This window comes from Siphateles boraxobius, unplaced genomic scaffold, assembly GCF_051911475.1.
Source record: "Siphateles boraxobius isolate OS27281-9 unplaced genomic scaffold, OSU_SipBor_1 110, whole genome shotgun sequence".
NCBI lineage: Eukaryota > Metazoa > Chordata > Actinopteri > Cypriniformes > Leuciscidae > Siphateles > Siphateles boraxobius.
This window is the reverse complement of record NW_027508712.1, coordinates 624,369-645,250: the sequence shown is the minus strand read 5'-3', so window position 1 is coordinate 645,250 and position 20,882 is coordinate 624,369. Positions and strand designations below refer to the sequence as shown.

At 41.2% G+C, this 20,882-nt stretch overlaps 1 protein-coding gene across 1 annotated transcript in view; it reads right to left on the bottom strand.

The window, feature by feature from the left end:
- LOC143705368 (NACHT, LRR and PYD domains-containing protein 12-like) overlaps positions 1-20,882 on the bottom strand; it is a 189,901-nt gene that overhangs the window by 90,753 nt on the left and 78,266 nt on the right. Inside the window, exons 4-5 of the mRNA XM_077197483.1 lie at positions 9,534-9,707; positions 6,527-6,697 (exon numbers count right to left, since the gene is read on the bottom strand). Coding sequence (XP_077053598.1) covers positions 6,527-6,697; positions 9,534-9,707 — 345 coding nt within the window. The remainder of the gene's footprint in view (positions 1-6,526; positions 6,698-9,533; positions 9,708-20,882) is intronic.

The window sequence follows — 20,882 nt, the reverse complement described above, 5'->3', positions numbered from 1 at the left end:
TAAATAGTTTGTCTGCGGCTGATCTTGCAATATTTGAAGAAAAGTGGCGACAGCAAAAACAAAAAACGGAATCCAGTGAAATTGAGTACTCCATCCATGGAAACTTGTGATAGTAAAATGTAGAGAAGGCACGATTAACATTTCCAATTAGGCGCTTAGGGAAAGAAGAAAGTATGGGCTGTTTCGGCCCAATAGCTTTTTCACCGAGGTCAGTGTATCCAGATCCAGATGCGGCAGGTTGCGCGGGTAACGGTATCTCCGCTGACACGGTAGCGGTGCTGCTGGCTTTGTTCTCAGATGCGGCCTCGATTGCTGTGTCAGTAGCAGCAATGGAATTGATAGCTGAAGTGTCGAGAGTTAGAAAACTCCACACTAGTGGGCTTATTAAAAAACGACGAATGTCCATTTTGTTTATTTATCTGACTAAAGCGGGAACAGAACGAGAGTCCACTCACTTAGCTACCGCGATACTTTGAGATCCGCCAGTCGTGAGAAAATTAGCTTCTTTTTCAATACAGTAATTACAAATAATTTAGCCTTAACTTACTCATTATACCTGCAAAAATGATAAGAAAAGACAAATAAAATGAGAAAATATGAATTCAGTCATTTTTATTTATTTTTCAAAGCACAAGGCAGGCATTAATTGGCTTTGGTCTGGGGGGGCAGTGCCCCCCCTAGCCCCCCCCAGCCCCCCCCAAACTCCGCCTATGGAAGAAGCCGAACAGGAACTCGAACCAGAACAGGACTGCAGACAGGCACGCGATGACCAAACACAGAGAACACCAAGCCAACGATCTGACAAAGGGAGGAGAGTGAGATGAGTTGATATAGGTGAGTGAATTGGCAGCAGCTGGTGTGGGGAACGAGATCAGCTGGTCCGCTGATGAATGGAACGAGCGGTAACACCCACTACACACTCACAAAAACAGAACAACAATTACACGAGACACGAAGAAAACAGCGAATTCATGAATCGTGCCAGTACCCCCCCCCCCCTCCTAGGAACGTCTCCTGACGTCCCCAGACTCCCTTACCTGTTGATTGTAATCATCAATAAAGGAGTGATCCAGGATGTCTCTAGCAGGCACCCAACTTCTCTCCTCCGGACCGTAACCTTCCCAGTCCACTAAGTACTGGACTCCGCGTCCCCTCCGCCTTGAGTCCAGAATACGATTCACCGAAAAAGTGGGTTCCCCTTCTACGAGTCGCGGCGGTGGGGGAACCGGGGCTGGCGGATTAATGCGAGAATGAAATACGGGTTTGATTTTGGATACATGAAAAACGGGATGGATTCTCCTGTACACTGGAGGAAGATTGAGGCGGACTGCCACCGCCTCATGATCTTGGTGACAGTGAACGGGCCAATGAATTTGGGAGCAAGCTTATTAGAAACGGAGCGGAGAGGAATGTTCTTGGTAGAAAGCCACACTTTGGAACCGACGACGTATACGGGAGGTCTAGACCGGTGGCGATCGGCCTTGGCCTTGGTGAATGCTCCCACTTGGAGTAGAGTCTCACGGCCTCTAGTCCAAGTGCGACGACACCTCTGGACGAAAGCATGGGCGGAGGAGACCGCGACTTCGGATTCCAAACTAGGAAAAATTGGTGGATGGTAATATAGACTACACTTAAACGGAGATAGGCCCCTGGATGACACTGGTAACGAATTGTGGGCGTACTCCACCATTGACAGTTGTTGGCTCCATGAGGAAGGATTCTTGGAGACCAGACATCGCAACGTTCTCTCCAAATCCTGGTTGGCTCTCTCAGTTTGACCATTGCTCTGGGGGTGAAACCCTGATGACAGACTAACAGTCGCACCCAGTAATCTACAAAACTCTTGCCAAAATTTGGACACAAATTGGGGTCCTCTGTCGGAAACCAAGTCCGTCGGGAGGCCATGTAAGCGAAATACGTGGTTAACGAATGTTAACGCTGTCTCCTTGGCTGAGGGTAATTTGGGCAAGGGAATGAAGTGGGCCGCCTTCGAGAACCGGTCCAGCATGGTCAAAACTACCGTGTTACCCGGAGAGGGTGGGAGGGCGGTGACAAAATCTAGTACGATATGGGACAGGGGTCTCGAAGGGACCGGCAGCGATTGAAGGAGCCCATCTGGGGGTCGATTGGAAGTCTTACCAGAAGCACAAACTGAGCAAGCCAAAACAAAACTGTGAACATCGCGAGCCATGCGTGGCCACCAAAATCGTTGCTTGACTAAAGATGTAGTGCGACTAACTCCTGGATGACAAGCCACATTGGAACAATGCCCCCACTGAATGACGTCGGACCGTAATTTCTCTTGCACAAATAAATAGAAATATTTTCTAAACAGAAATAGTTCTGTGGACAACCTACCGGAGGCGTTAGCCCTTGTAAGGCCGTCTTGACCTTCTATTTGACCTCCCATGTGAGTATAGAGATAATTAAGGTCTCTGGAAAAATGCACTCGGGAGTAGACGGGCGATCGGAACGGTCAAAAATGCGCGATAAAGAATCGGGTTTGATGTTTTTAGAACCCGGGCGGTACGAGAGAGTAAAGTCAAAACGTCCGAAAAAAAGTGCCCACCGAGCCTGCCTAGAGTTTAATCTTTTAGCAGTTCTAATGTATTCCAGATTCTTATGGTCGGTCCAGACGATAAAAGGTATCCCCGACCCTTCTAACCAGTGGCGCCATTCCTCCAATGCTAACTTGATTGCCAACAACTCTCTATTACCAATATCATAGTTACGTTCGGCAGCGGACAAACGGTGAGACAAAAACGCGCATCGATACATTCTATCGTCTGCAGGAGAACGTTGGGATAACACTGCACCTACCCCCACCTCTGACGCATCGACCTCCACCATGAACTGAGGTGATGGATCAGGGGTAACCAAGATGGGGGCTGAAACAAAGCGGCCTTTCAGTTTGGCAAGCGCAGCCTCAGCTGCGTTTGACCACCTGAACGCAGTTCTGGGGGAGGTCAAGGCGGTCAGAGGCGAAGCTAGTTGGCTGAAATTGCGAACGAACCGCCGGTAAAAATTGGCGAACCCCAGAAACCTCTGTAGGGCCTTACGGGAATCTGGACTTGGCCAATCCACCACAGCCTTAAACTTCTCAGGATCCATAGGCATTCCCTCAGATGACACAATGTACCCTAAAAAAGGAACGGACTGCGCATGAAAAGCGCATTTCTCCGCCTTGACAAAAAGCCCATTCTCTAGCAGCCTCTGAAGCATTCGTCGAACGTGCTGCACGTGCTCCTGGAGAGAAGAAGAAAAAATCAATATGTCGTCCAAGTAGACATATATGAACTGGTCGACCATATCTCGCAGCACGTCATTAACAAGTGCCTGGAAGACTGCTGTGGAGTTGGACAGGCCGAAAGGCATGACCAAGTACTCAAGGTGCCCCCTGGGGGTATTAAAAGCAGTCTTCCATTCATCCCCCCTCCTGATGCGGACCAAATGATAAGCGTTACGTAAATCCAATTTCGTGAAGATGGACGCTCCCCGCAACCTCTCGAAGGCTGAAGACATCAGCGGCAAAGGATAAGTATTCTTTACCGTGATGCTGTTCAGCCCCCGGTAGTCAATACAAGGTCGCAGGGATCCGTCCTCCTTCCCCACAAAAAAGAACCCCGCCCCCGCTGGAGAAGAGGAGGGACGGATGAACCCCGCTGCTAGAGAATCAGAAATATATTTCTCCATAGCCTCTCTTTCTGGAACAGAAAGTGAATATAACTTGCCCTTAGGCGGAGACGTACCTGGCGGTAACTCTATAGTACAGTCATAGGGACGATGCGGAGGGAGGGAAGCAGCACGAGACTTACTGAACACCTCCTTCAGGTCTAGATACTCCGTGGGCACGCTTGACAAAACCACTGCTTCCTCCTGAAACGTAGAAACAGAAACAGACGGACAAGCAGACACAAGACAGTACTCATGACATTTACTGCTCCACTCTGATACAGATTTCTGCTGCCAGTCTATCTTGGGGTTGTGTGCAATGAGCCAAGGGTGTCCTAAAACAATGGGTGCCAGGGGGGAGTCTAGAATGTAGAAGGATATGGTTTCAGTGTGATTGCCAGATACGCTGAGTGTGATGGGTCCAGTGGTGAATAAAATGATGGGAAGCTCTTGGCCGTTGAGAGCGTGAACTGGGATGGTAGTGGTGAAAGGCAGAAGGGGAACCTGAATCTTGAGTGCAAATGTGTAGTCCATGAAATTACCTTCTGCCCCAGAGTCCAGTAGTGCTCGACAGTCGTGAGTGTGGGCTGACCACCTGAGTCTTAGCGGCAGGAGCATAGATGTTGTTGAGGTCTTCTCAGCGGAGATCCCACCCGACAGTAGCCTCAGATTTACTGCCGGGCTTGCCCTTTTACTGGGCAAGTATATATATATATATATATATATATATCTCATGTTGCCATTCTGTACACTGAGTTTTAGTAGCCTATATATTGATTTAACATTACATAAATACCTTGTGCGTGTGTATATTCATTGCACCTATCTGTTCTGTTCAATGTTATTTTCATATGGAAGTCCATGGTTATAATTCATAAGTATGCAGTGTCATATCTAGATCTCTGACGTTTATAACAAACCAAACCGTTTGAAAATCGGTAGAAAATGTAGCAAGTTATGGTTATTTAAAACGTACATGCACCATTAAAACACAATGTTACGAGTGAGCAAGCTGACTGTGACAAGATGGCCGCCAGGTGTGGACGTCGACCTCCATTGGCCAGCAGCGTGGACGAGACATCTAGCCTTTAATATGGATATCTATGGTTGTAACACTTCCAGACTTTACTAAAACCAATATATCAAATAAAGCCAATACCACTCACCCCAGTTTCTCCAGTTTACACTGAGGATCTGCCAGTAGATCTGAACACTGCTTCACTTCTGAATCTTTAATGTTACTCTCACTCAGGTCCAGCTCTCTCAGAGACCGGTTTGATCTCAGAGCTGAAATCAATATATTGGAACTATAGATGTTTTTGATACTGACAAGATCACAAGATCTCAACCTGTGTTTGTGAAGAAAACACATTAAATACTGATATAGGAAGTAAAGTATTAGGAAGAAGGTAACACTTTACAATAAGGTTTCATTAGTTAACATTAGTTAAATAGATTAGTTAACATGAACTAATAAAGAACAATACTTCTACAGCATTTATTAATCTATGTTAATTTCAAAATGTATTAATGCATTATTAAAATCAAAAGTTGTATTTGTTAACATTAGTGAATGCCCAGTGAACTAACATGAACAAACAATGAACAGCTGTATTTTTATTAACAAAGATTAACAAACACTGTAACAAAATGTATTGCTCATTTTTTAATTAATGTTAGTTAATACCTTAACTAATGATACTACTTCCAGTCTTTACTAAAACAAATAAAGCCAATGAGTCTCACCTCAGTTTCTCCAGTTTGAGGATGTTTCAGTAGATCTAAAAAGTAATTATTGGGCTGTAATCTACAATAATGAGAACCAGGCAAGTTGGATTAAGTTCACCTGAAACAAACAGTTTATCTACTCTTCATTGAACCTCTTTTGTCTCTGTTGACCTGTTGCTTTGATATAATGAACAATGTGAATAAATCTATATGTACTTCATGAAATTAGGGGTCAGAAACCTTTTTGTCATTAAGCGCCATTTATGTTTTTTCTAGTAAATCACTTGACACAAAAATTCTTCCTGCCTTATATCACATATACATTTATAATTATATAAATATATTGTATACAACTATTTTTAAAGGTTCAATTGTAATAGAAAAATCAACTAAATCTCAAACCGCAGATCACACTGTCCTTCACTCAATCACACAGAGTGACTGAACGAAACAGACGTGTGTGATTCCCACTGTAAGTACAGCTCTGCAACCTTGATCTGTGTCACTTTCAGCAGCTCATGATGTGCAGCGGTCGTGCAAAGGGTTTGTCAGTGTTTCCCAATCCTGGAGCCCCAACACTGCACACTGTCTATGCTTCTCTAATCTGACACACCCATCCGGGTCCTTTGAGTCTTTACTAACGAGTTGATCAGGTGTTTGATTTATGAGACAATAAAACTGTGCTGAGGGAACTCCAGGACCAGGATTGGGAAACACTCTCGGAACTGCTTGCTTCTGCTGACTAACAGGTTATTTCACACACTTTAATGATGATGACGACGACACAGTTTATTTATATTGCGCTTTTCTCGAACTCAGAACGCTAAATAGTATTTATAGCTCACAAGTTAAGTTAGGCTGTGTGTCTATGAGAATAGATTAATTCTAAATGTATATCTAAATGAATACAGTACAGTTCTCTCACTATTACTCATGTGTCAGTGATTAACCCTCTGTGTGCTGATATTGGGATGTGTGCCACAGGTTGCCGACCCCGAGCTGTAAAGAAACTAATTGTTGATTCCATCTAGAACAGACAGTCTCTTAATTCTTCAACTCACTCCAGTTTCTGGTTCATTTGGTCTTCATTCAAACAATTATATAAAATAAAGCAAGTGATACTCACCCCAATTTCTCCAGTTTACACTGAGGATCTGCCAGTAGATCTGAAAGGATCTTCACTCCCAATTCTTTAATGACATTCTCACTCAGGTCCAGCTCTCTCAGAGAAGGGTTTAATCTCAGAGCTGAACTCAGAACAGCACAACCTCCGTCACTGATATGACAAGATCTCAACCTGTTTTCAATAAATAAAGTGATAAGACAATGACAAACTCACTCAAAGAGAAAAGAAGTGCCTGTGTGGTAATATCAATGAATTTGCTCATGTCTCTACTTGTGTCCTTAAACCAAATCAGCATTTAAATCATAAACAGCTGTTAAATAAGACAAACAAAGAGTAAATAAAACCATAACTTCTGTTTATTATTTTATTATTATTTATTCATTATTTTAATCTGCAAACCGAAAACCGCCTGGTGGCAGCCAATCGCGGAGAGGTGCAGGTATTGACGTCTGTCATGTAGACTATGTTTTAAAAAACCTGACGATTGTGCTGGATTTACTACATAAATGATATTGTTTACATAATCATGATATTTTATTTAGGTTTCTAATGCAATTGGACGCTATAATTGTGACTTAACTGTCTGAGTTAACAGAAGTGTATCAAGCATTCTGCGTTAGTTCAGGCAGCCCTCGAGGTCAACCACAGCTATCACCAACCCAGCCCATATCAGCTGATCCGATTCCTATGCACTCAATTGGCAACTCACAAACAGGGCGCCTTATTTACACACAGCTTCAGTCACCCTGATTGGCTGTTTCTGCTGAAGGCTGCTTTGGTCGCGGTGCTCATGAGATAATTAAAAAAGACGATTTTGGCATCATTAGGATTGTGCAATCGGGGATTTACAGAGAGGAATTCGTTCCCCACATGAATTTCACCTCAGGTTTATTTTTCACGTTATATCAAGTGTACAGTTTCATTGATTGCATCTTGAAATAAATATTTACATGTTCAGTATCACTCCGTGTTGTGTTTGTTTCCTTTTTCTGTTTAGAAGAGAACTGAGCCTTTAAATCTGTTTTGTAAAAGCTTTATGAGGCACTTTAGATGAGCTCACAAAAATAGTTAACTGACAACTACTAAATGTTTTATAACTACCTAAATTAATCATGAATTACAGTAAAAATATGTGTTAATGAAGCATTTATTCACACACTGAGTTACTATTACTACGTCTAAATGTATAAGATGTATAAATGTACATTTAAATCGTTTAATCATTTACTTACACTTTCTAAATGATCTTATGGACCACTAACAACTCAACTAGATTGTAAATTATGTAATAGTTAATTTAGAAATGATAAATTGATCATTAAAAAAAGTATGAAAATACAATTATTAAACACATTATAGATATGCTTATAAATCAAGAATAAAGCATTTATAGCTGTATTTTAATGCTTTATAAATTATAAATTAACTACTTACTAATGCTTAACTAATGATTCATAGCATGCTGTTATTATAAAGAGTTACCCAAAATTCTTTTGATAACTTTTTGCTGTGATGGTCTCTACATGATGCATGTCAAGGTTCGAGCAAATCAAACAAACGAGGAGTTCTAAAAGTAGATTTTTTTTTAAAATAATCTCAAATATTTTTAAAGGAATTTATTTATTCTTGAGACAAAGTCATTCAGAATGAGGAGATTTAACATATATATAGGGTGATGTATAGGGTGTAAACTGTGATATCGCCACCCGGTGGCTGTTTTCTGTCAAACTTTGCATACACCTCTAGAACTGTGAGTCACACAGGCCCTGTTTTATTATTCCGATCGGCCTCCATTAACCTGGTCTAATAGGTGCTCAAACTTTATTGGCCAATGGCAGTTTTTTCACGATACATGAATATCCTTGTAAATCATTATGGCAACATGGACACTGCATGCCAATTTTCAAGTCAATTGGACTAACAGTTGCATAATAATAGCGGGTTTTTCTTTTCCTATTACAGCGCCGCCAAGTGAATGGCCGCATTTTTTTTTTGCTCCATGACCACAGAATGAGCTCTTTCATAAGTATAACAAGTTTGGTGAATATATCTCATTGCGTTCAAGAGTTCTAGCCATTTTAATGAAAGTGGCCCTGCCTAATTCAAAAGTTTTAATGTCGCAAGCGTGAATCACAGATCAAAATTCTTTTAACAACTTTTTTTCATGAAGGTCTCTAGATGGTGTATGCTGAGTTTTGAGTGAATCAGACAAACGGCCAATTAGGAGTAAACATATTTGTTCTAAATTTTCTGATTTGAATGGTAAGGTGTTTTGACTGATACATATATGCAGATTTCATATCATAAAAAGTATCTACACTCATATTTTTTCAGTTTAGTAGTTTGTGTGTGTAATGGCCAGTGATCAGGGTCTGGAAAGTGACGGCAGCAGTGTTTCTCTAGGACACTCTCAGACCAGTTTCCTGCTATCCGCTCCAGTGGAATTAAAAAACAAAAATGGAAACGTATCCATATTCCTAATATACTCAGCCAAAAAAGAAATGTCCTCTCACTTTCAACTGCTTTTAATTCCAGCAAATTTCTTATCATGTGTAAATACTTGAATGAACATTCAACAACTGAAACATAAAATGTAAAACATTTTACAGACATTTGACCAACAGAAATGGAATAACGAATCCCTGAACAGAGCGAGGGTCGATATCAAAATTAGTAGTCGATCAGTATGTGGTGTTTCCACCAGCTGATAAAGTCCTAAAAGTATATTTTTCATCTTCTCATCATATATATATATATATAATCTTCATGGACTGCAGCAAATTTGTGGAAAGTTTCATGACATTTCCCCCTTTATACCAGTATATAATTTCAAACTATTATCATCCCTTATACCAAGTATAATTTTATTACAGTATACCAAGCTTCGTGACGCCCGCTCACAACCACTGTCCTACCACTTTTTACTCTTTTGTTGTTTTTCACAGCAAAATATAAACAACAAAAGTATTCCTTGTGAAAAATTCATGACAAAAACAATACCACTCACCCCAGTTTCTCCAGTTTACACCGAGGATGTTCCAGTAGAGCTGAAATCTGTTTCACTTCTGATTCTGTGATGTTATTCTCACTCAGGTCCAGCTCTCTCAGATGAGACGGGTTTGATCTCAGAGCTGAACTCAGAACAGCACAACCTCCGTCACTGATACGACAAGATCTCAACCTGTGAGTGTGAAGAAAACACATTAAATTATAAAAGACAAATTACTTGTTAATCAGCACAAGCTTTGAGACCAATTCCACACTGATATATCTTGCAATCAGGTATTAACAAAAATGCATTAAAAAAGTCAACTCAAGTCAAGTCACCTTTATTTATATAGCGCTTTTACAATACAAATTGTTTCAAATCAGCTTTACAGAGATAACAGGAAAGTAAAGTTGTAATAGTATTGTTAAATTCAAAATTAAATGTTAAATGTCCCCAACTAAGCAAGCCAAAAGCCAATGGCAAATGAAGGCGAAAAAAAAGGCGACAGTGAAGGAACCAAAACTCCATCAGGTGACAGAATGGAGAAAAAAACCTTGGGAGAACCCAGGCTCAGTCGGGGGGGCAGTCCTCCTTTTGGCCAGAAAACGAACGGTGAATGATTATGATTTAGGCGGCATAATAGGTCAGAAGTCAGATTGGATCAGAACTTTCACAATATTTATTTATTTTAAAAGGCGTTCCGGGGAACGGTTGCATGTATTCCGGTGTTTTGTGAATGGCCGGAATACATGCAACCAGTGCTTTTCTATTGTCTCTATCAACTCATCCTTACAGAACCTTTGACTGAAAAAAGTTACACCAGCTCAATCAATGAGTTAATGAGACACATATTGAATGAAACCAGGTTCATAATCTCCAACACATACATGCAACAGATCCCAAAACACACAAGGGAGTCCAAACACGCACATCAAAACCACACATGAACACGTCAGTCCACAAATGCACTCAATTCACATATTCACTCACCGCAAGAATGCACAAATACTATTTGCTCACAATTCACAAATACACAAAATTAAGTGTCATTTAACACTTTCCTTTAAACCAAAAACAAGTATACTTCAGACTACTTGTTATGCATTTAGAAATATAATTCATGTACTTCTCAGAAATATACTTAAAATTGCACTTATGTATACGTGACTCACACTGACAACTATTTGTCCTATACTTGTACTCAATCGTTTAATCGAGATATACTTAAAAGTATAATTAAGTATTCTAAGTATACTTGGCTTGTAGTTAGTTATTGAGTAGCCTATTAAGTTTTTAGGTTTTAACAGGTTAAACACATAGTTTTACATAATGCCTTATAAACTTACATTCTTTGAAAATATTACTGCAGTGGTTCATGTAACACTAATGTGAAAGCAGAAAGTGAGAGACTGTAAGTTTTGAAGACTTATATCTTCTGAATGTGAATTTACTCATTGTTTTGGAGCACACATAGATAACAGTAAGGCTGACATATTCATACTAAAAGCCAAAAAAATTCAATTTTGATTTCATGGCGACAATTATACTTGATAAAATGAATTTGAAGTATACTTATTTTTTGTAAGCGAATGCATGAATAAATACTGAGCAGCTTGTACTGCTCTTCTTCCTCAATATGTCTGTCTAAAGAAATATGATTTACTTGAAATAGTTTACAAACAATATTATGAAGACCGCTATATATTTTAAAGGGGTCATATAATGGCACATGGACTTTTGCAAGTTGGTTGTACTGAAATGTGTGTTGGCAGTGCCTGTACACAACCATCATATAATGATAAAAATCCATCCAGTGTTTTTGTTTTAATCTCCTTATATGTTTTCCCCTGCCTCAAATTGAGCCGTTCGATCTTGTGACGTCACTAGATCGGACGCCCCTCCCACGATTGATAATTAACAGCAGCGTTTGTTGAAGATTTTATTAGTTAGAAAATAAGTAATTTAGCTATACACAATTATTTCCTCTCTGTGTGACTTTGGATTTCCTCTGTGTGTGTGTGTGTGTGTGTGTGTGTGTGTGTGTGTGTGTGTGTGTGTGTGTGTGTGTGTGTGTGTGTGTGTGTGTGTGTGTGTGTGTGTGTGTGTGTGTGTGTGTGTGTATGTGTGTGTGTGTGTGTGTGTGACTTTTGAAAGGCTTGGAATGTTGCTTGCTGAAGAAAAGTCTATTCTAAGAAGTCACGTGGGAAAGGACCTTCACCACAAATGATCTATCCACAGTATTCCTGCGCCCCATGACGCTTTGCACGAATTATGGGTGTAACTTCCGTTAAGCTGTAAACAATCAGTGAAAGACTAAGCTCTATGGACGCAATAATATATTTTTAAACCATGTACGATGACATTACATTACTCACCCTTCAACCATTGAACATTAAAAGGACATTTAAAAGTGTAAAAGCATCAACAAGGTACTTTCAACAGACCATGAATAATCTCAAAAGCATCTTTCCACAGCAAAATCGGCCGGTTAAATATCACTGTAATCTGTATTATGTAACATACGTTGCCTTAATAAAAAAGTGTTATACTTCAGCATTGCGTGATACTATTTTAAAGTGATTTCAGTCATTTTGACAGATAATAAATTGTATTTACCTGTGAAACCAAACCTGGAAAGAGACGTGAGGATCTGGCGAGGATTCCAGTGAATTATTAATGATATACATCGTAAATTAAATCGGGAGAACAGACCACAAATGTGCAGTATATATGTTGACCTTTGTCATACTATTACAGTGGAATTCAAAAGGAAAAAGAAAATAATCATGAGGAAAAGAATGCAGAGCTCTGACTATAGATATTCTTGTTATAACATGTCATGTTAAAATACCAAGTGTTACGTTATTCTCATGTTATTCTTAGATAAAACATGAAAGAAAACTGATAGCTCATTAAGTCGAACTGACGGATCAGCTTTATTTGTAGGGCAACCTTGTGATTTGAAATGATTTGTTTCAGTCTTTTTGAATGGAAGTTCCCCAAACCAGAAGTGCCACCCATAATTCAAAACGCAGTAAGCTCATCAGGAATAAGGTGGATAGATGTGTGACCATCTTTGTAAAAAGGCCTGGTATATAAGCACCAACGAAACAGACCTCTGGAGCGTGTCTTCTGCAGAGGACGTTAGGCTTTATTAGTTGGAAAATAAAGTCTGTTATTTCTGCAATCCAAGATCTATTAAGTTATTTCCAAAAAGATTAAAACCACAACACTTTCAACACAGACCCGTCCTGAGCGAGCTGTCATCGACTCCACCATTGTTGATACACTGGAGCAGAATGGCATGTAAGCGATTGTGGTGTTCTGTTCTTGGCTGTAATAATAAACACAGCAGTCATTTTAATGTTCCTAAATTCGAACCGCTGAAGACGCAGTGGCTGAGTATTATTTTTGAAGGGAATATTCCCAACGATAAACGTAAATGCTTTTATGTTTGCGCGAATCATTTCTCACCAGACTGCTTTATAAACGAGTGTCAGTGTAAATCTGGTTTTGCTAAGAAGCTGGTCCTGAAAACAGAACCGGTACCAACGACTCGTGTTCCTGCTGCACCTCCAGAAGAAGTGAGTGTATGTTTTATTAACCTTTAAATATTAATCTTTGCAAATCGCTTGCATGCTTCACGACGAATGCGGCTAATGTTTACACTCAGGGTATATTACGGCATGTTTTCTATGTAACATTACGACGTTCTCAATATAATTCATAATCCCACGTTTATAATGAACAACGCGTTATGGTTAATGTGTTATTAAAAACTGTGTAAGCAGGTGTTAAAGTTAACGTGGTAACACTAAGTTACACCTGGTTTACTTGTCTGTTACTGATTAAGAAGTAATGTCAAAAAAACAGATGAAACTCCCGCTGCCATTCTTGTTCCAAAATATACCCTCAACTGTTGTCAAGGCAACACTCCGCGTGCCTGGTGTCAAAACGCCCCACAGAACAGAGGGGCGGAGTCAGCAAAGCTCATTATCATTTAAAGGCATATGCAATGAAACGGCGTGCTGAAAACAGAGCTGTTTTTGACCAGGTAAAATGAGTGTTTTCTTACAATACTAATGAGAATTTTTAATAAAAGTATATTACAAAGTTTTCATTTAGACCCTAAAGACTCATATTAACTTGAGTATTAACTTAAATGGCATTATATGACCCCTTTCAGATTTATTTATGCTGCGTGAGGAAAATAGTAAGCGTGCTATTATAGGCTTTACATGGCTGATAGAACCAAATAAGAGCAATGTTTAAACACGGAATTAAAAATGTTACTGATGGGCTACAGTATATAATCAATACATTTTAAACATTTAGTCAGTTAATGGAAAGTTATTATTTTTATGCATTACACAGCTCATATGCATTTACTCACTCATGCTCTCCAGATGTTTTGAGCACTGGTCGAGGCTTCAGTTCCTGTGATTGATGATGTTTAAACTCCTCCAGCTTCTCTTCTGAGTTCAGCAGCACAATCATCAGAGCGGAGAACTCATCAGGAGAGAGTCCGAGTCCAGATTTCAGCCGTGTCTTTATCTCCTGGATTAGAGAACGCTCATCCAGCTCTTTCAAAGCATCAAACAAGAGACTGCTTTCGACTGCAATGTCTGAAGAGGAATTCATGATCATTGTTTTGATGTGTTGAATTATTTGACTGGATGGAGAGCTTCTGCTTCTCTGTGTCAGAAGGTCTTTTAAAGCAATCCGACTGGACTTCAGTCTGAAACCCAGTAAGAAGCAGAAGAAGAGATCCATCAGTTTTTGTAAAGTGCTGTCGAACACTTTCTGGAGTGAGTTATAGTGTGTGAAGCACTGCTCTCCGAGCTCAAGTTTCAGACTGGAGAGATCTCTGATATGGAGTGGGTTTCCTCCATTAATGACATCAGTCACATACAAAGCTGCCAGAAACTCCTGTGTTCTGTGATTCATGAAACTGAAGGACTTTCTTTTTTCATCTATCACTTTTATGATTGATGAGCTTGCTTTAACACGTTCAGCACTGAGTTCATAATCTTCATCACAGAAGAGAGATTTTCTGTTTATCAACAGGTCAAGTGTTATTTTCCCCAGAGCGATGATGGTCTCTCTTCTCTCTGGATTCAGTTCAGTCTGAGCTAACAGGAGTTTGCTGTACATCTGAGTGACAGTCTTGGGGAAATCTGAACCGGTCTCGTCTGTTCTGAACATTTCCTCTGGAATCGCTGCGATGATTCTGCAGTAATCTGGTGAATAACACATGCTGTTGATGCGTGGTGATTTCTGGATGTGACTGATTACTTTATTGGCCATAATCTGGTCACTGATGCTCTTTCTGAAATACTCCTCCTTCTGTTCATCATTAAAGCCCTGGATCTCTGTCACACGATCAATAAACCGCACAGGAATCTGATTGGCTGCTGCCGGTCTGCTGGTGATCCAGATCTGAGCGTTTGGAAGCAGATTTCCCATGATAAGGTTTGTCAGGAGATCAGAGACTGAGCTTGATTGGATCAAGGGCTGAAACGATTCCTCGAGTTACTCGATTACAAAAATTCCTCGAGGCAAAAACTCTGCCTCGAAGCCTCGTTAAATTCCTATGTAAATTGTTATTCACTATACGCGGATCTATACTATACCGCGTGATACATTTTGAATTTATTTGGCACGATGGCGGAGAGTAAAGATGTCCATAAACGGCAGAGAATGTCTAAAGTTTGGGATCATTACATACTTAAAAAGGAAGACAACAAGGTGTAATGTGTCTACTGCGAAGTAGACCTGGCATACCACAACAGTACGACTTCAATGATTCAGAATCTGAACCGAAAACATCCACTCCATGCTCTCACCAAGCGTCACTGAAACAGAACCTAATGGTCTGTTCACACCGAACGCGAATAGAGCGTCAAATAAGCGTCTATCGCGTCTAGTTAGACGCTTAAACATTCGCTCGAATAAACATTTTTCAACGTGCTCGGAAGACGTTCGGCGAATGATGCGTCTATTCGCGTCTTTGCACTGACTTTGTATAATCTACTCGCACAAATAATTAAAGTTGCGTTCGGTGTGTGAACCCCTTCACTTACACACTCACACAAACACACACACACACACGCATACACACACACACACATGCACCCTCGTCTCTCTCACGCGCCAGTCAGATCAATTGCGGCAATGCATCACATATGCTTAAACTTTCATGTAGCCACGCAACAATAATTTCAGCATGCATTCACTGTATACACCGCGACGTGATGGAGGAACACATATTGTATTGCAGTCTTTGCGAGACCTTGTTTGTATGTCACGTCTTCCAAATAGTTACAGACATCAACAAAAAATGAAATTCCCCAGCCTGCTTCTCCAAATCCACTCGTACTTTTGGGGAAGACATTTTTATTGCCTACCAAAGTATTTGAGCATAGAACATTGTTGGCACTTATACTAAATGGGTAAAAATAGCAATAAATAGGCCTAGTTTTGGAGCCAAATGTTGGAGTTGGAATAAAGAAATAAAAGCCAAATGCTTGATCATTTTACAGCCACATCATTTTCGTTATGCATTATTTGTTTTAGTTGTTTAAAAACACAAAAAAAATTATCCGATTACTCGATTAATCGATCGATTAAGTGCTAGATTAATCGATTACAAAAAGAATCGATAGCTGCAGCCCTAATTGGATCTTTAATCTTCTTTCTGGTTTGGAAAGCTAGAGGAACTTTAAACTCATTTAGTCCATCAAAGATCAGCATGATCCTAGACTCAGGATTCAGATGTTCAGTGTTTTCACAGCATCGCTGCAGAAGCTCCATGAAGCTGCACTCCTTCACAGTCTCTCTGATGATGTTCAGCTTCTGGAAAGGGATCAGAAATATATATTCGATGTCATTGTGGCGAACAGGACGGCCGAGGGACGTGAGAGAACGGCGCGAGGCCGGTGGTGCGATTGCTAATGAGCAACACCTGTGAAGCACACCGGTCTCGCATCTCTCACGGAGGAGCGGAAGCATAAAGGAGGAGCGACGACGTTGATGATCGAGAGAGGAACTGGCCTGATTTTAGTTGTTCTGGTTTTTGTATTTGTGTTTTATTTTAGCCAGCAGTCGTCCGCGAGGGGCTGCTGGCCGTTATGTTTATTTTGAGTAAGCCAGCAGTCGTCCGCGAGGGGCTGCTGGCGGTATTTTAGTTTGTTTATTTTATTTTAAATAAAGTTTGTTAAATGTTCTCCGGTTCCCGCCTCCTTCTTCCCTGAACATTGTTACACTGGTGCCGAAACCCGGGAAGAGGGAGGAACGCGCTGTCAGAGTCCTTGCCGCTGTGGGGAATCCGCGGTGCCATCGAGCATGGTGCGCGAGTCGCCGCCGCTCGCCGTGGGCCGGAGCCTGCTGCCATCCGCCGAACAAGGGGAGGAGCAGGGAGCGGGGGACTCGCGGCCATGGACGCTCGAGGCGGTGCGCTGGAGTGAGTTGCCGGTGGGATGGTCGAGCTCGCTGCCGGCCGCCTGGGAGTTGGAGGGGCGGCTGCCGTCCGGGAGGGAGCGGGGGAGTCGCCACCGCTCGCCGTGGGCCGGAGCCTGCTGCCATCCACCAGGAAAAGGGGAGGAGCAGGGAGCGGGGGACTCCTACCGTCTGCCCTAGAGCCCAAAGAGCCGTCGCCGTCCACCGGGCGGCGGAGGAGCGTCAAGCCGTCCACCGAGGGCTACCCAGCGTCACCGCCAGGCACCGCGGAGGAGATCGCCCAGCTGGTGGGGGACCAGATGGCAGCGCGTTGTGGGAACCGGACCAATTTTTTTTTCCTCTCTCCCCTCTCTCGATCTGTCGCTCCTCATGCTTCCGTCTCCGTTCCCCTCGGCTTGTCGGTCCATAACCCCCAGGGATCGCCGCCGCCGGTGGGGGGAGTAGGCACAGGCTCGTGGGTACCCCCCGGCCTGTGAGGGGCGATGGGGGTATGTGGCGAACAGGACGGCCGAGGGATGTGAGAGAACGGCGCGAGGCCGGTGGTGCGATTGCTAATGAGCAACACCTGTGAAGCACACCGGTCTCGCATCTCTCACGGAGGAGCGGAAGCATAAAGGAGGAGCGACGACGTTGATGATCGAGAGAGGAACAGGCCTGATTTTAGTTGTTCTGGTTTTTGTATTTGTGTTTTATTTTAGCCAGCAGTCGTCCGCGAGGGGCTGCTGGCCGTTATGTTTATTTTGAGTAAGCCAGCAGTCGTCCGCGAGGGGCTGCTGGCGGTATTTTAGTTTGTTTATTTTATTTTAAATAAAGTTTGTTAAATGTTCTCCGGTTCACGCCTCCTTCTTCCCTGAACATTGTTACAGTCATGTTTTAATTTCTCTTCAGCCCAGTCCAGGATGAACTTCTGCACAGCCACAGTTTTGCCAATGCCAGCTTCACCCTTCATAAAAACTGTCCTGATTTCGAAAATGTTGTTGCTTATGATTTCTTTATTATTATTGATGTGAGAATCTGGTTCCTCTGTGATGTGCCGCTCAATGAAGACATCATTCAGTAGTTGTCTTCGACCAGGTGATATTTCTTCATTCAGATACCGAAACTCCTCCATCAGTCTCAGTTTGAACGTCTCTGATACTACAGACACACAAACACAGTTCAGCTACTTTCACTTCAAATGCTTTTCATTTATCAATTTTACATCAGTAATATTATCTAGTCTATATTGAGAACTTTTTTCCCTAGAGACTAGGGAACATAAAACACTCAACACTGAACTAGAACCCTGTCACTTCTTTGCTACTAGAGTTTGGATAAAAGGCTGGAACAGGTGAGAACAGCCAACATATCTAAAGGAATGATCCATGTTCAAAACTGTATTACTTTCTTCTGTGAAACATGAAGATATTTTGAAAAATTACAACAACAAAAAAATGCTATGCAATTAAAATGTCACAGTGGTTTGATTTTTGTGTTCTACAGAAGAAAGTAAGTAAGTCATACAGAGTAAATGATGACAGAATGATCATTTTGGGGTTTACTTTCTCTTTAAGCTCTACTGACAGTATTTGTGGCCTACAATGCGAAGTAACAAGACTTTAACATCATAGGCTGTGTGTCAACATAGTGCCATAGACCTAGTCTGTGCAAAGTGATATCCAATTTATCAACTAATGTAATGCAATCTACCAAAGTAGGAGTGAACTAACCCACTGGAATTGTCTCTGTAACATAAGTTTATTCACCTAGAACGGTAGTTTCACCCCAAAAATGAAATTATGAAAAAGAGGCACATACACTGAAAAGATTTATGAGGTCCTGGAGACCAACAACTCTCGGAGGTTGTAAAAGAGATTGAGTGACCCTCTTCTTTAAAGTCAATGCCTGCAACATACACAAATACAACTGTTGTTGTTATTTACAGACCACCACAATTCAACAAAATGTAAAAAGAAAAAAGATGGCCAGGAAAAATATATGACTCACCAGTAATCAAACTGCCCTTTTTCTAGAGGAAATATTTGATAATAATTAAAAACCAAAATAAGAAGTTACCGATTACTCATTCTCACACAGCTTCTCATGTATTTTTTCTTCAGCTGATAAATTATCATCATACCTCTGTGACAATTTCAGTGACGTCACTGTATACGGTGTAGTTGAGTTTCCCCAGCGCTGCACATCTGATCTCATATACAGCTTCTTCTCTCAGATCAGTCTGAGTAACCGTGAGTTGATCCGTCAGCACATGTTTAGATGACCAGAATGAATCCTGCTTCCGTTTATACAGTAATCTGAGCTCCAATGTTTCAGGACATGATCGAGGAACCTTCAGAACCACATTATTATCTTTGATCTCTTCAGTGATTGGACAGGCTGGTTTAGATGGAGGAATGAAGCAAACAGCTTCATCACATTCACTTTCATACAGCAGAATACAGGAACCTGGATTATTCTTCATTTCCTTTGAGGACACAATGATCTTGGCTGATTTATGGTCTTTTGAATCAATCAAGTTCTTAAATATCTTCAAGTTGCTCCTCAGTGTCTTTTGGATTTCAGGAATGAGCCAAGACTTCTGCTCTGGATCAGGGCTGTTCTCATTTTTTCCTTTTGTAAAAGGATACAGATAGGCCTTTTGTTGAAGAAGCAGCATGTCTGCAGTTCAGTGATGTGAATGTGTAACAGACCATATTTCCAACTTCCATATCAATCGAAATCAGATCTATGTTGTCTTCTACCTGTGCACCAGCATCCTTCAGCTTTCTGAGCATTAGTTTAATGACATCAGACTCTCTTTCTCTCTCTTTCAGCCATTCTGCAAGGTCACTTTCGCTAAATGGAGATTGATAATTTTCTTGCAGAAGATCATTCAGGTCAGTTTCCCTCATCACGTCTCCATGAATGTTTGGCAGCAGAGAGCCGAGTTTCTCCATGAGTCTCAGTTTGTACATGTCGCAGTTTTGCTTCATTTGCAGGATTTTATCATGAAATTCAGTAAAAGTCGAGGCAGGCAAATCTTTCATAAGATCACTGCATTTCATCTCAGTTACATTCAAACTCTCAATCACTGATTCAATCGCCACGATTAGATCAATGCTGATGTCCTTCTGAAGTTTGGAAGCTTTTGAGAGAAGTTTGTCCAGAGGAAAAAGCCAAACTCTCAGAGGAACCGCCAGCTCTTTCTTTTCTCCCAGCAGGTTTGGAAGATCAGTGCAAACCTTCAACGCATCTTCAAAAGAGGTCGGGTTAGACGGTAACTGGAAGTCGCCATAAAACATGCATGTGAATTTTTGGACTGCGTTCTTCTGATCGTCATTCATGTTCAGAATAACATTTACGTCTACTGAAATTAATTTGAGCTTCTCAAAGGCCACTTTTGCTTCTCCTTCTACTGTCTTTATTTTTCTCATCTGAGGAAACTTCTCTATCAAACACAAAGCAGGCGTCTGCTCCATACAGCACTGCTGTCACCACGTGTGTCGCTACGTCATCATAAAGCACCTCATGATGAACTATATTTTCAGGTGCCAAGTGGTTCATGCTCAGTTCTTCAAACCTGCTGGTTGAATGATAATGTAGCGTCATTAGACTTTGTAGACTTTGCTTTAGCTGTTCTTGATCCCACAGTTTGATTCCTGCAAAAGTATAAAGTGTTTAATACAGTCAAGTCAATACTTATGTATATAAACACAATATTATTAAATTATCCCACTGTAAGGCTATGTGCATCTGTTGTAAAAAAAGAAGCTTTCTGAATTGTGCTTATAAGGTACATGCTCATTAGGGTCACTTTCCCTACCAATAGACACTGGAGAATGCATGATCAATCTCCTTTGAAATATGTGTCAACATAATTGGTCTTTGCCAGTTACAGCAATGCAGTAATTGATGTGCAGAAAAAGGAAC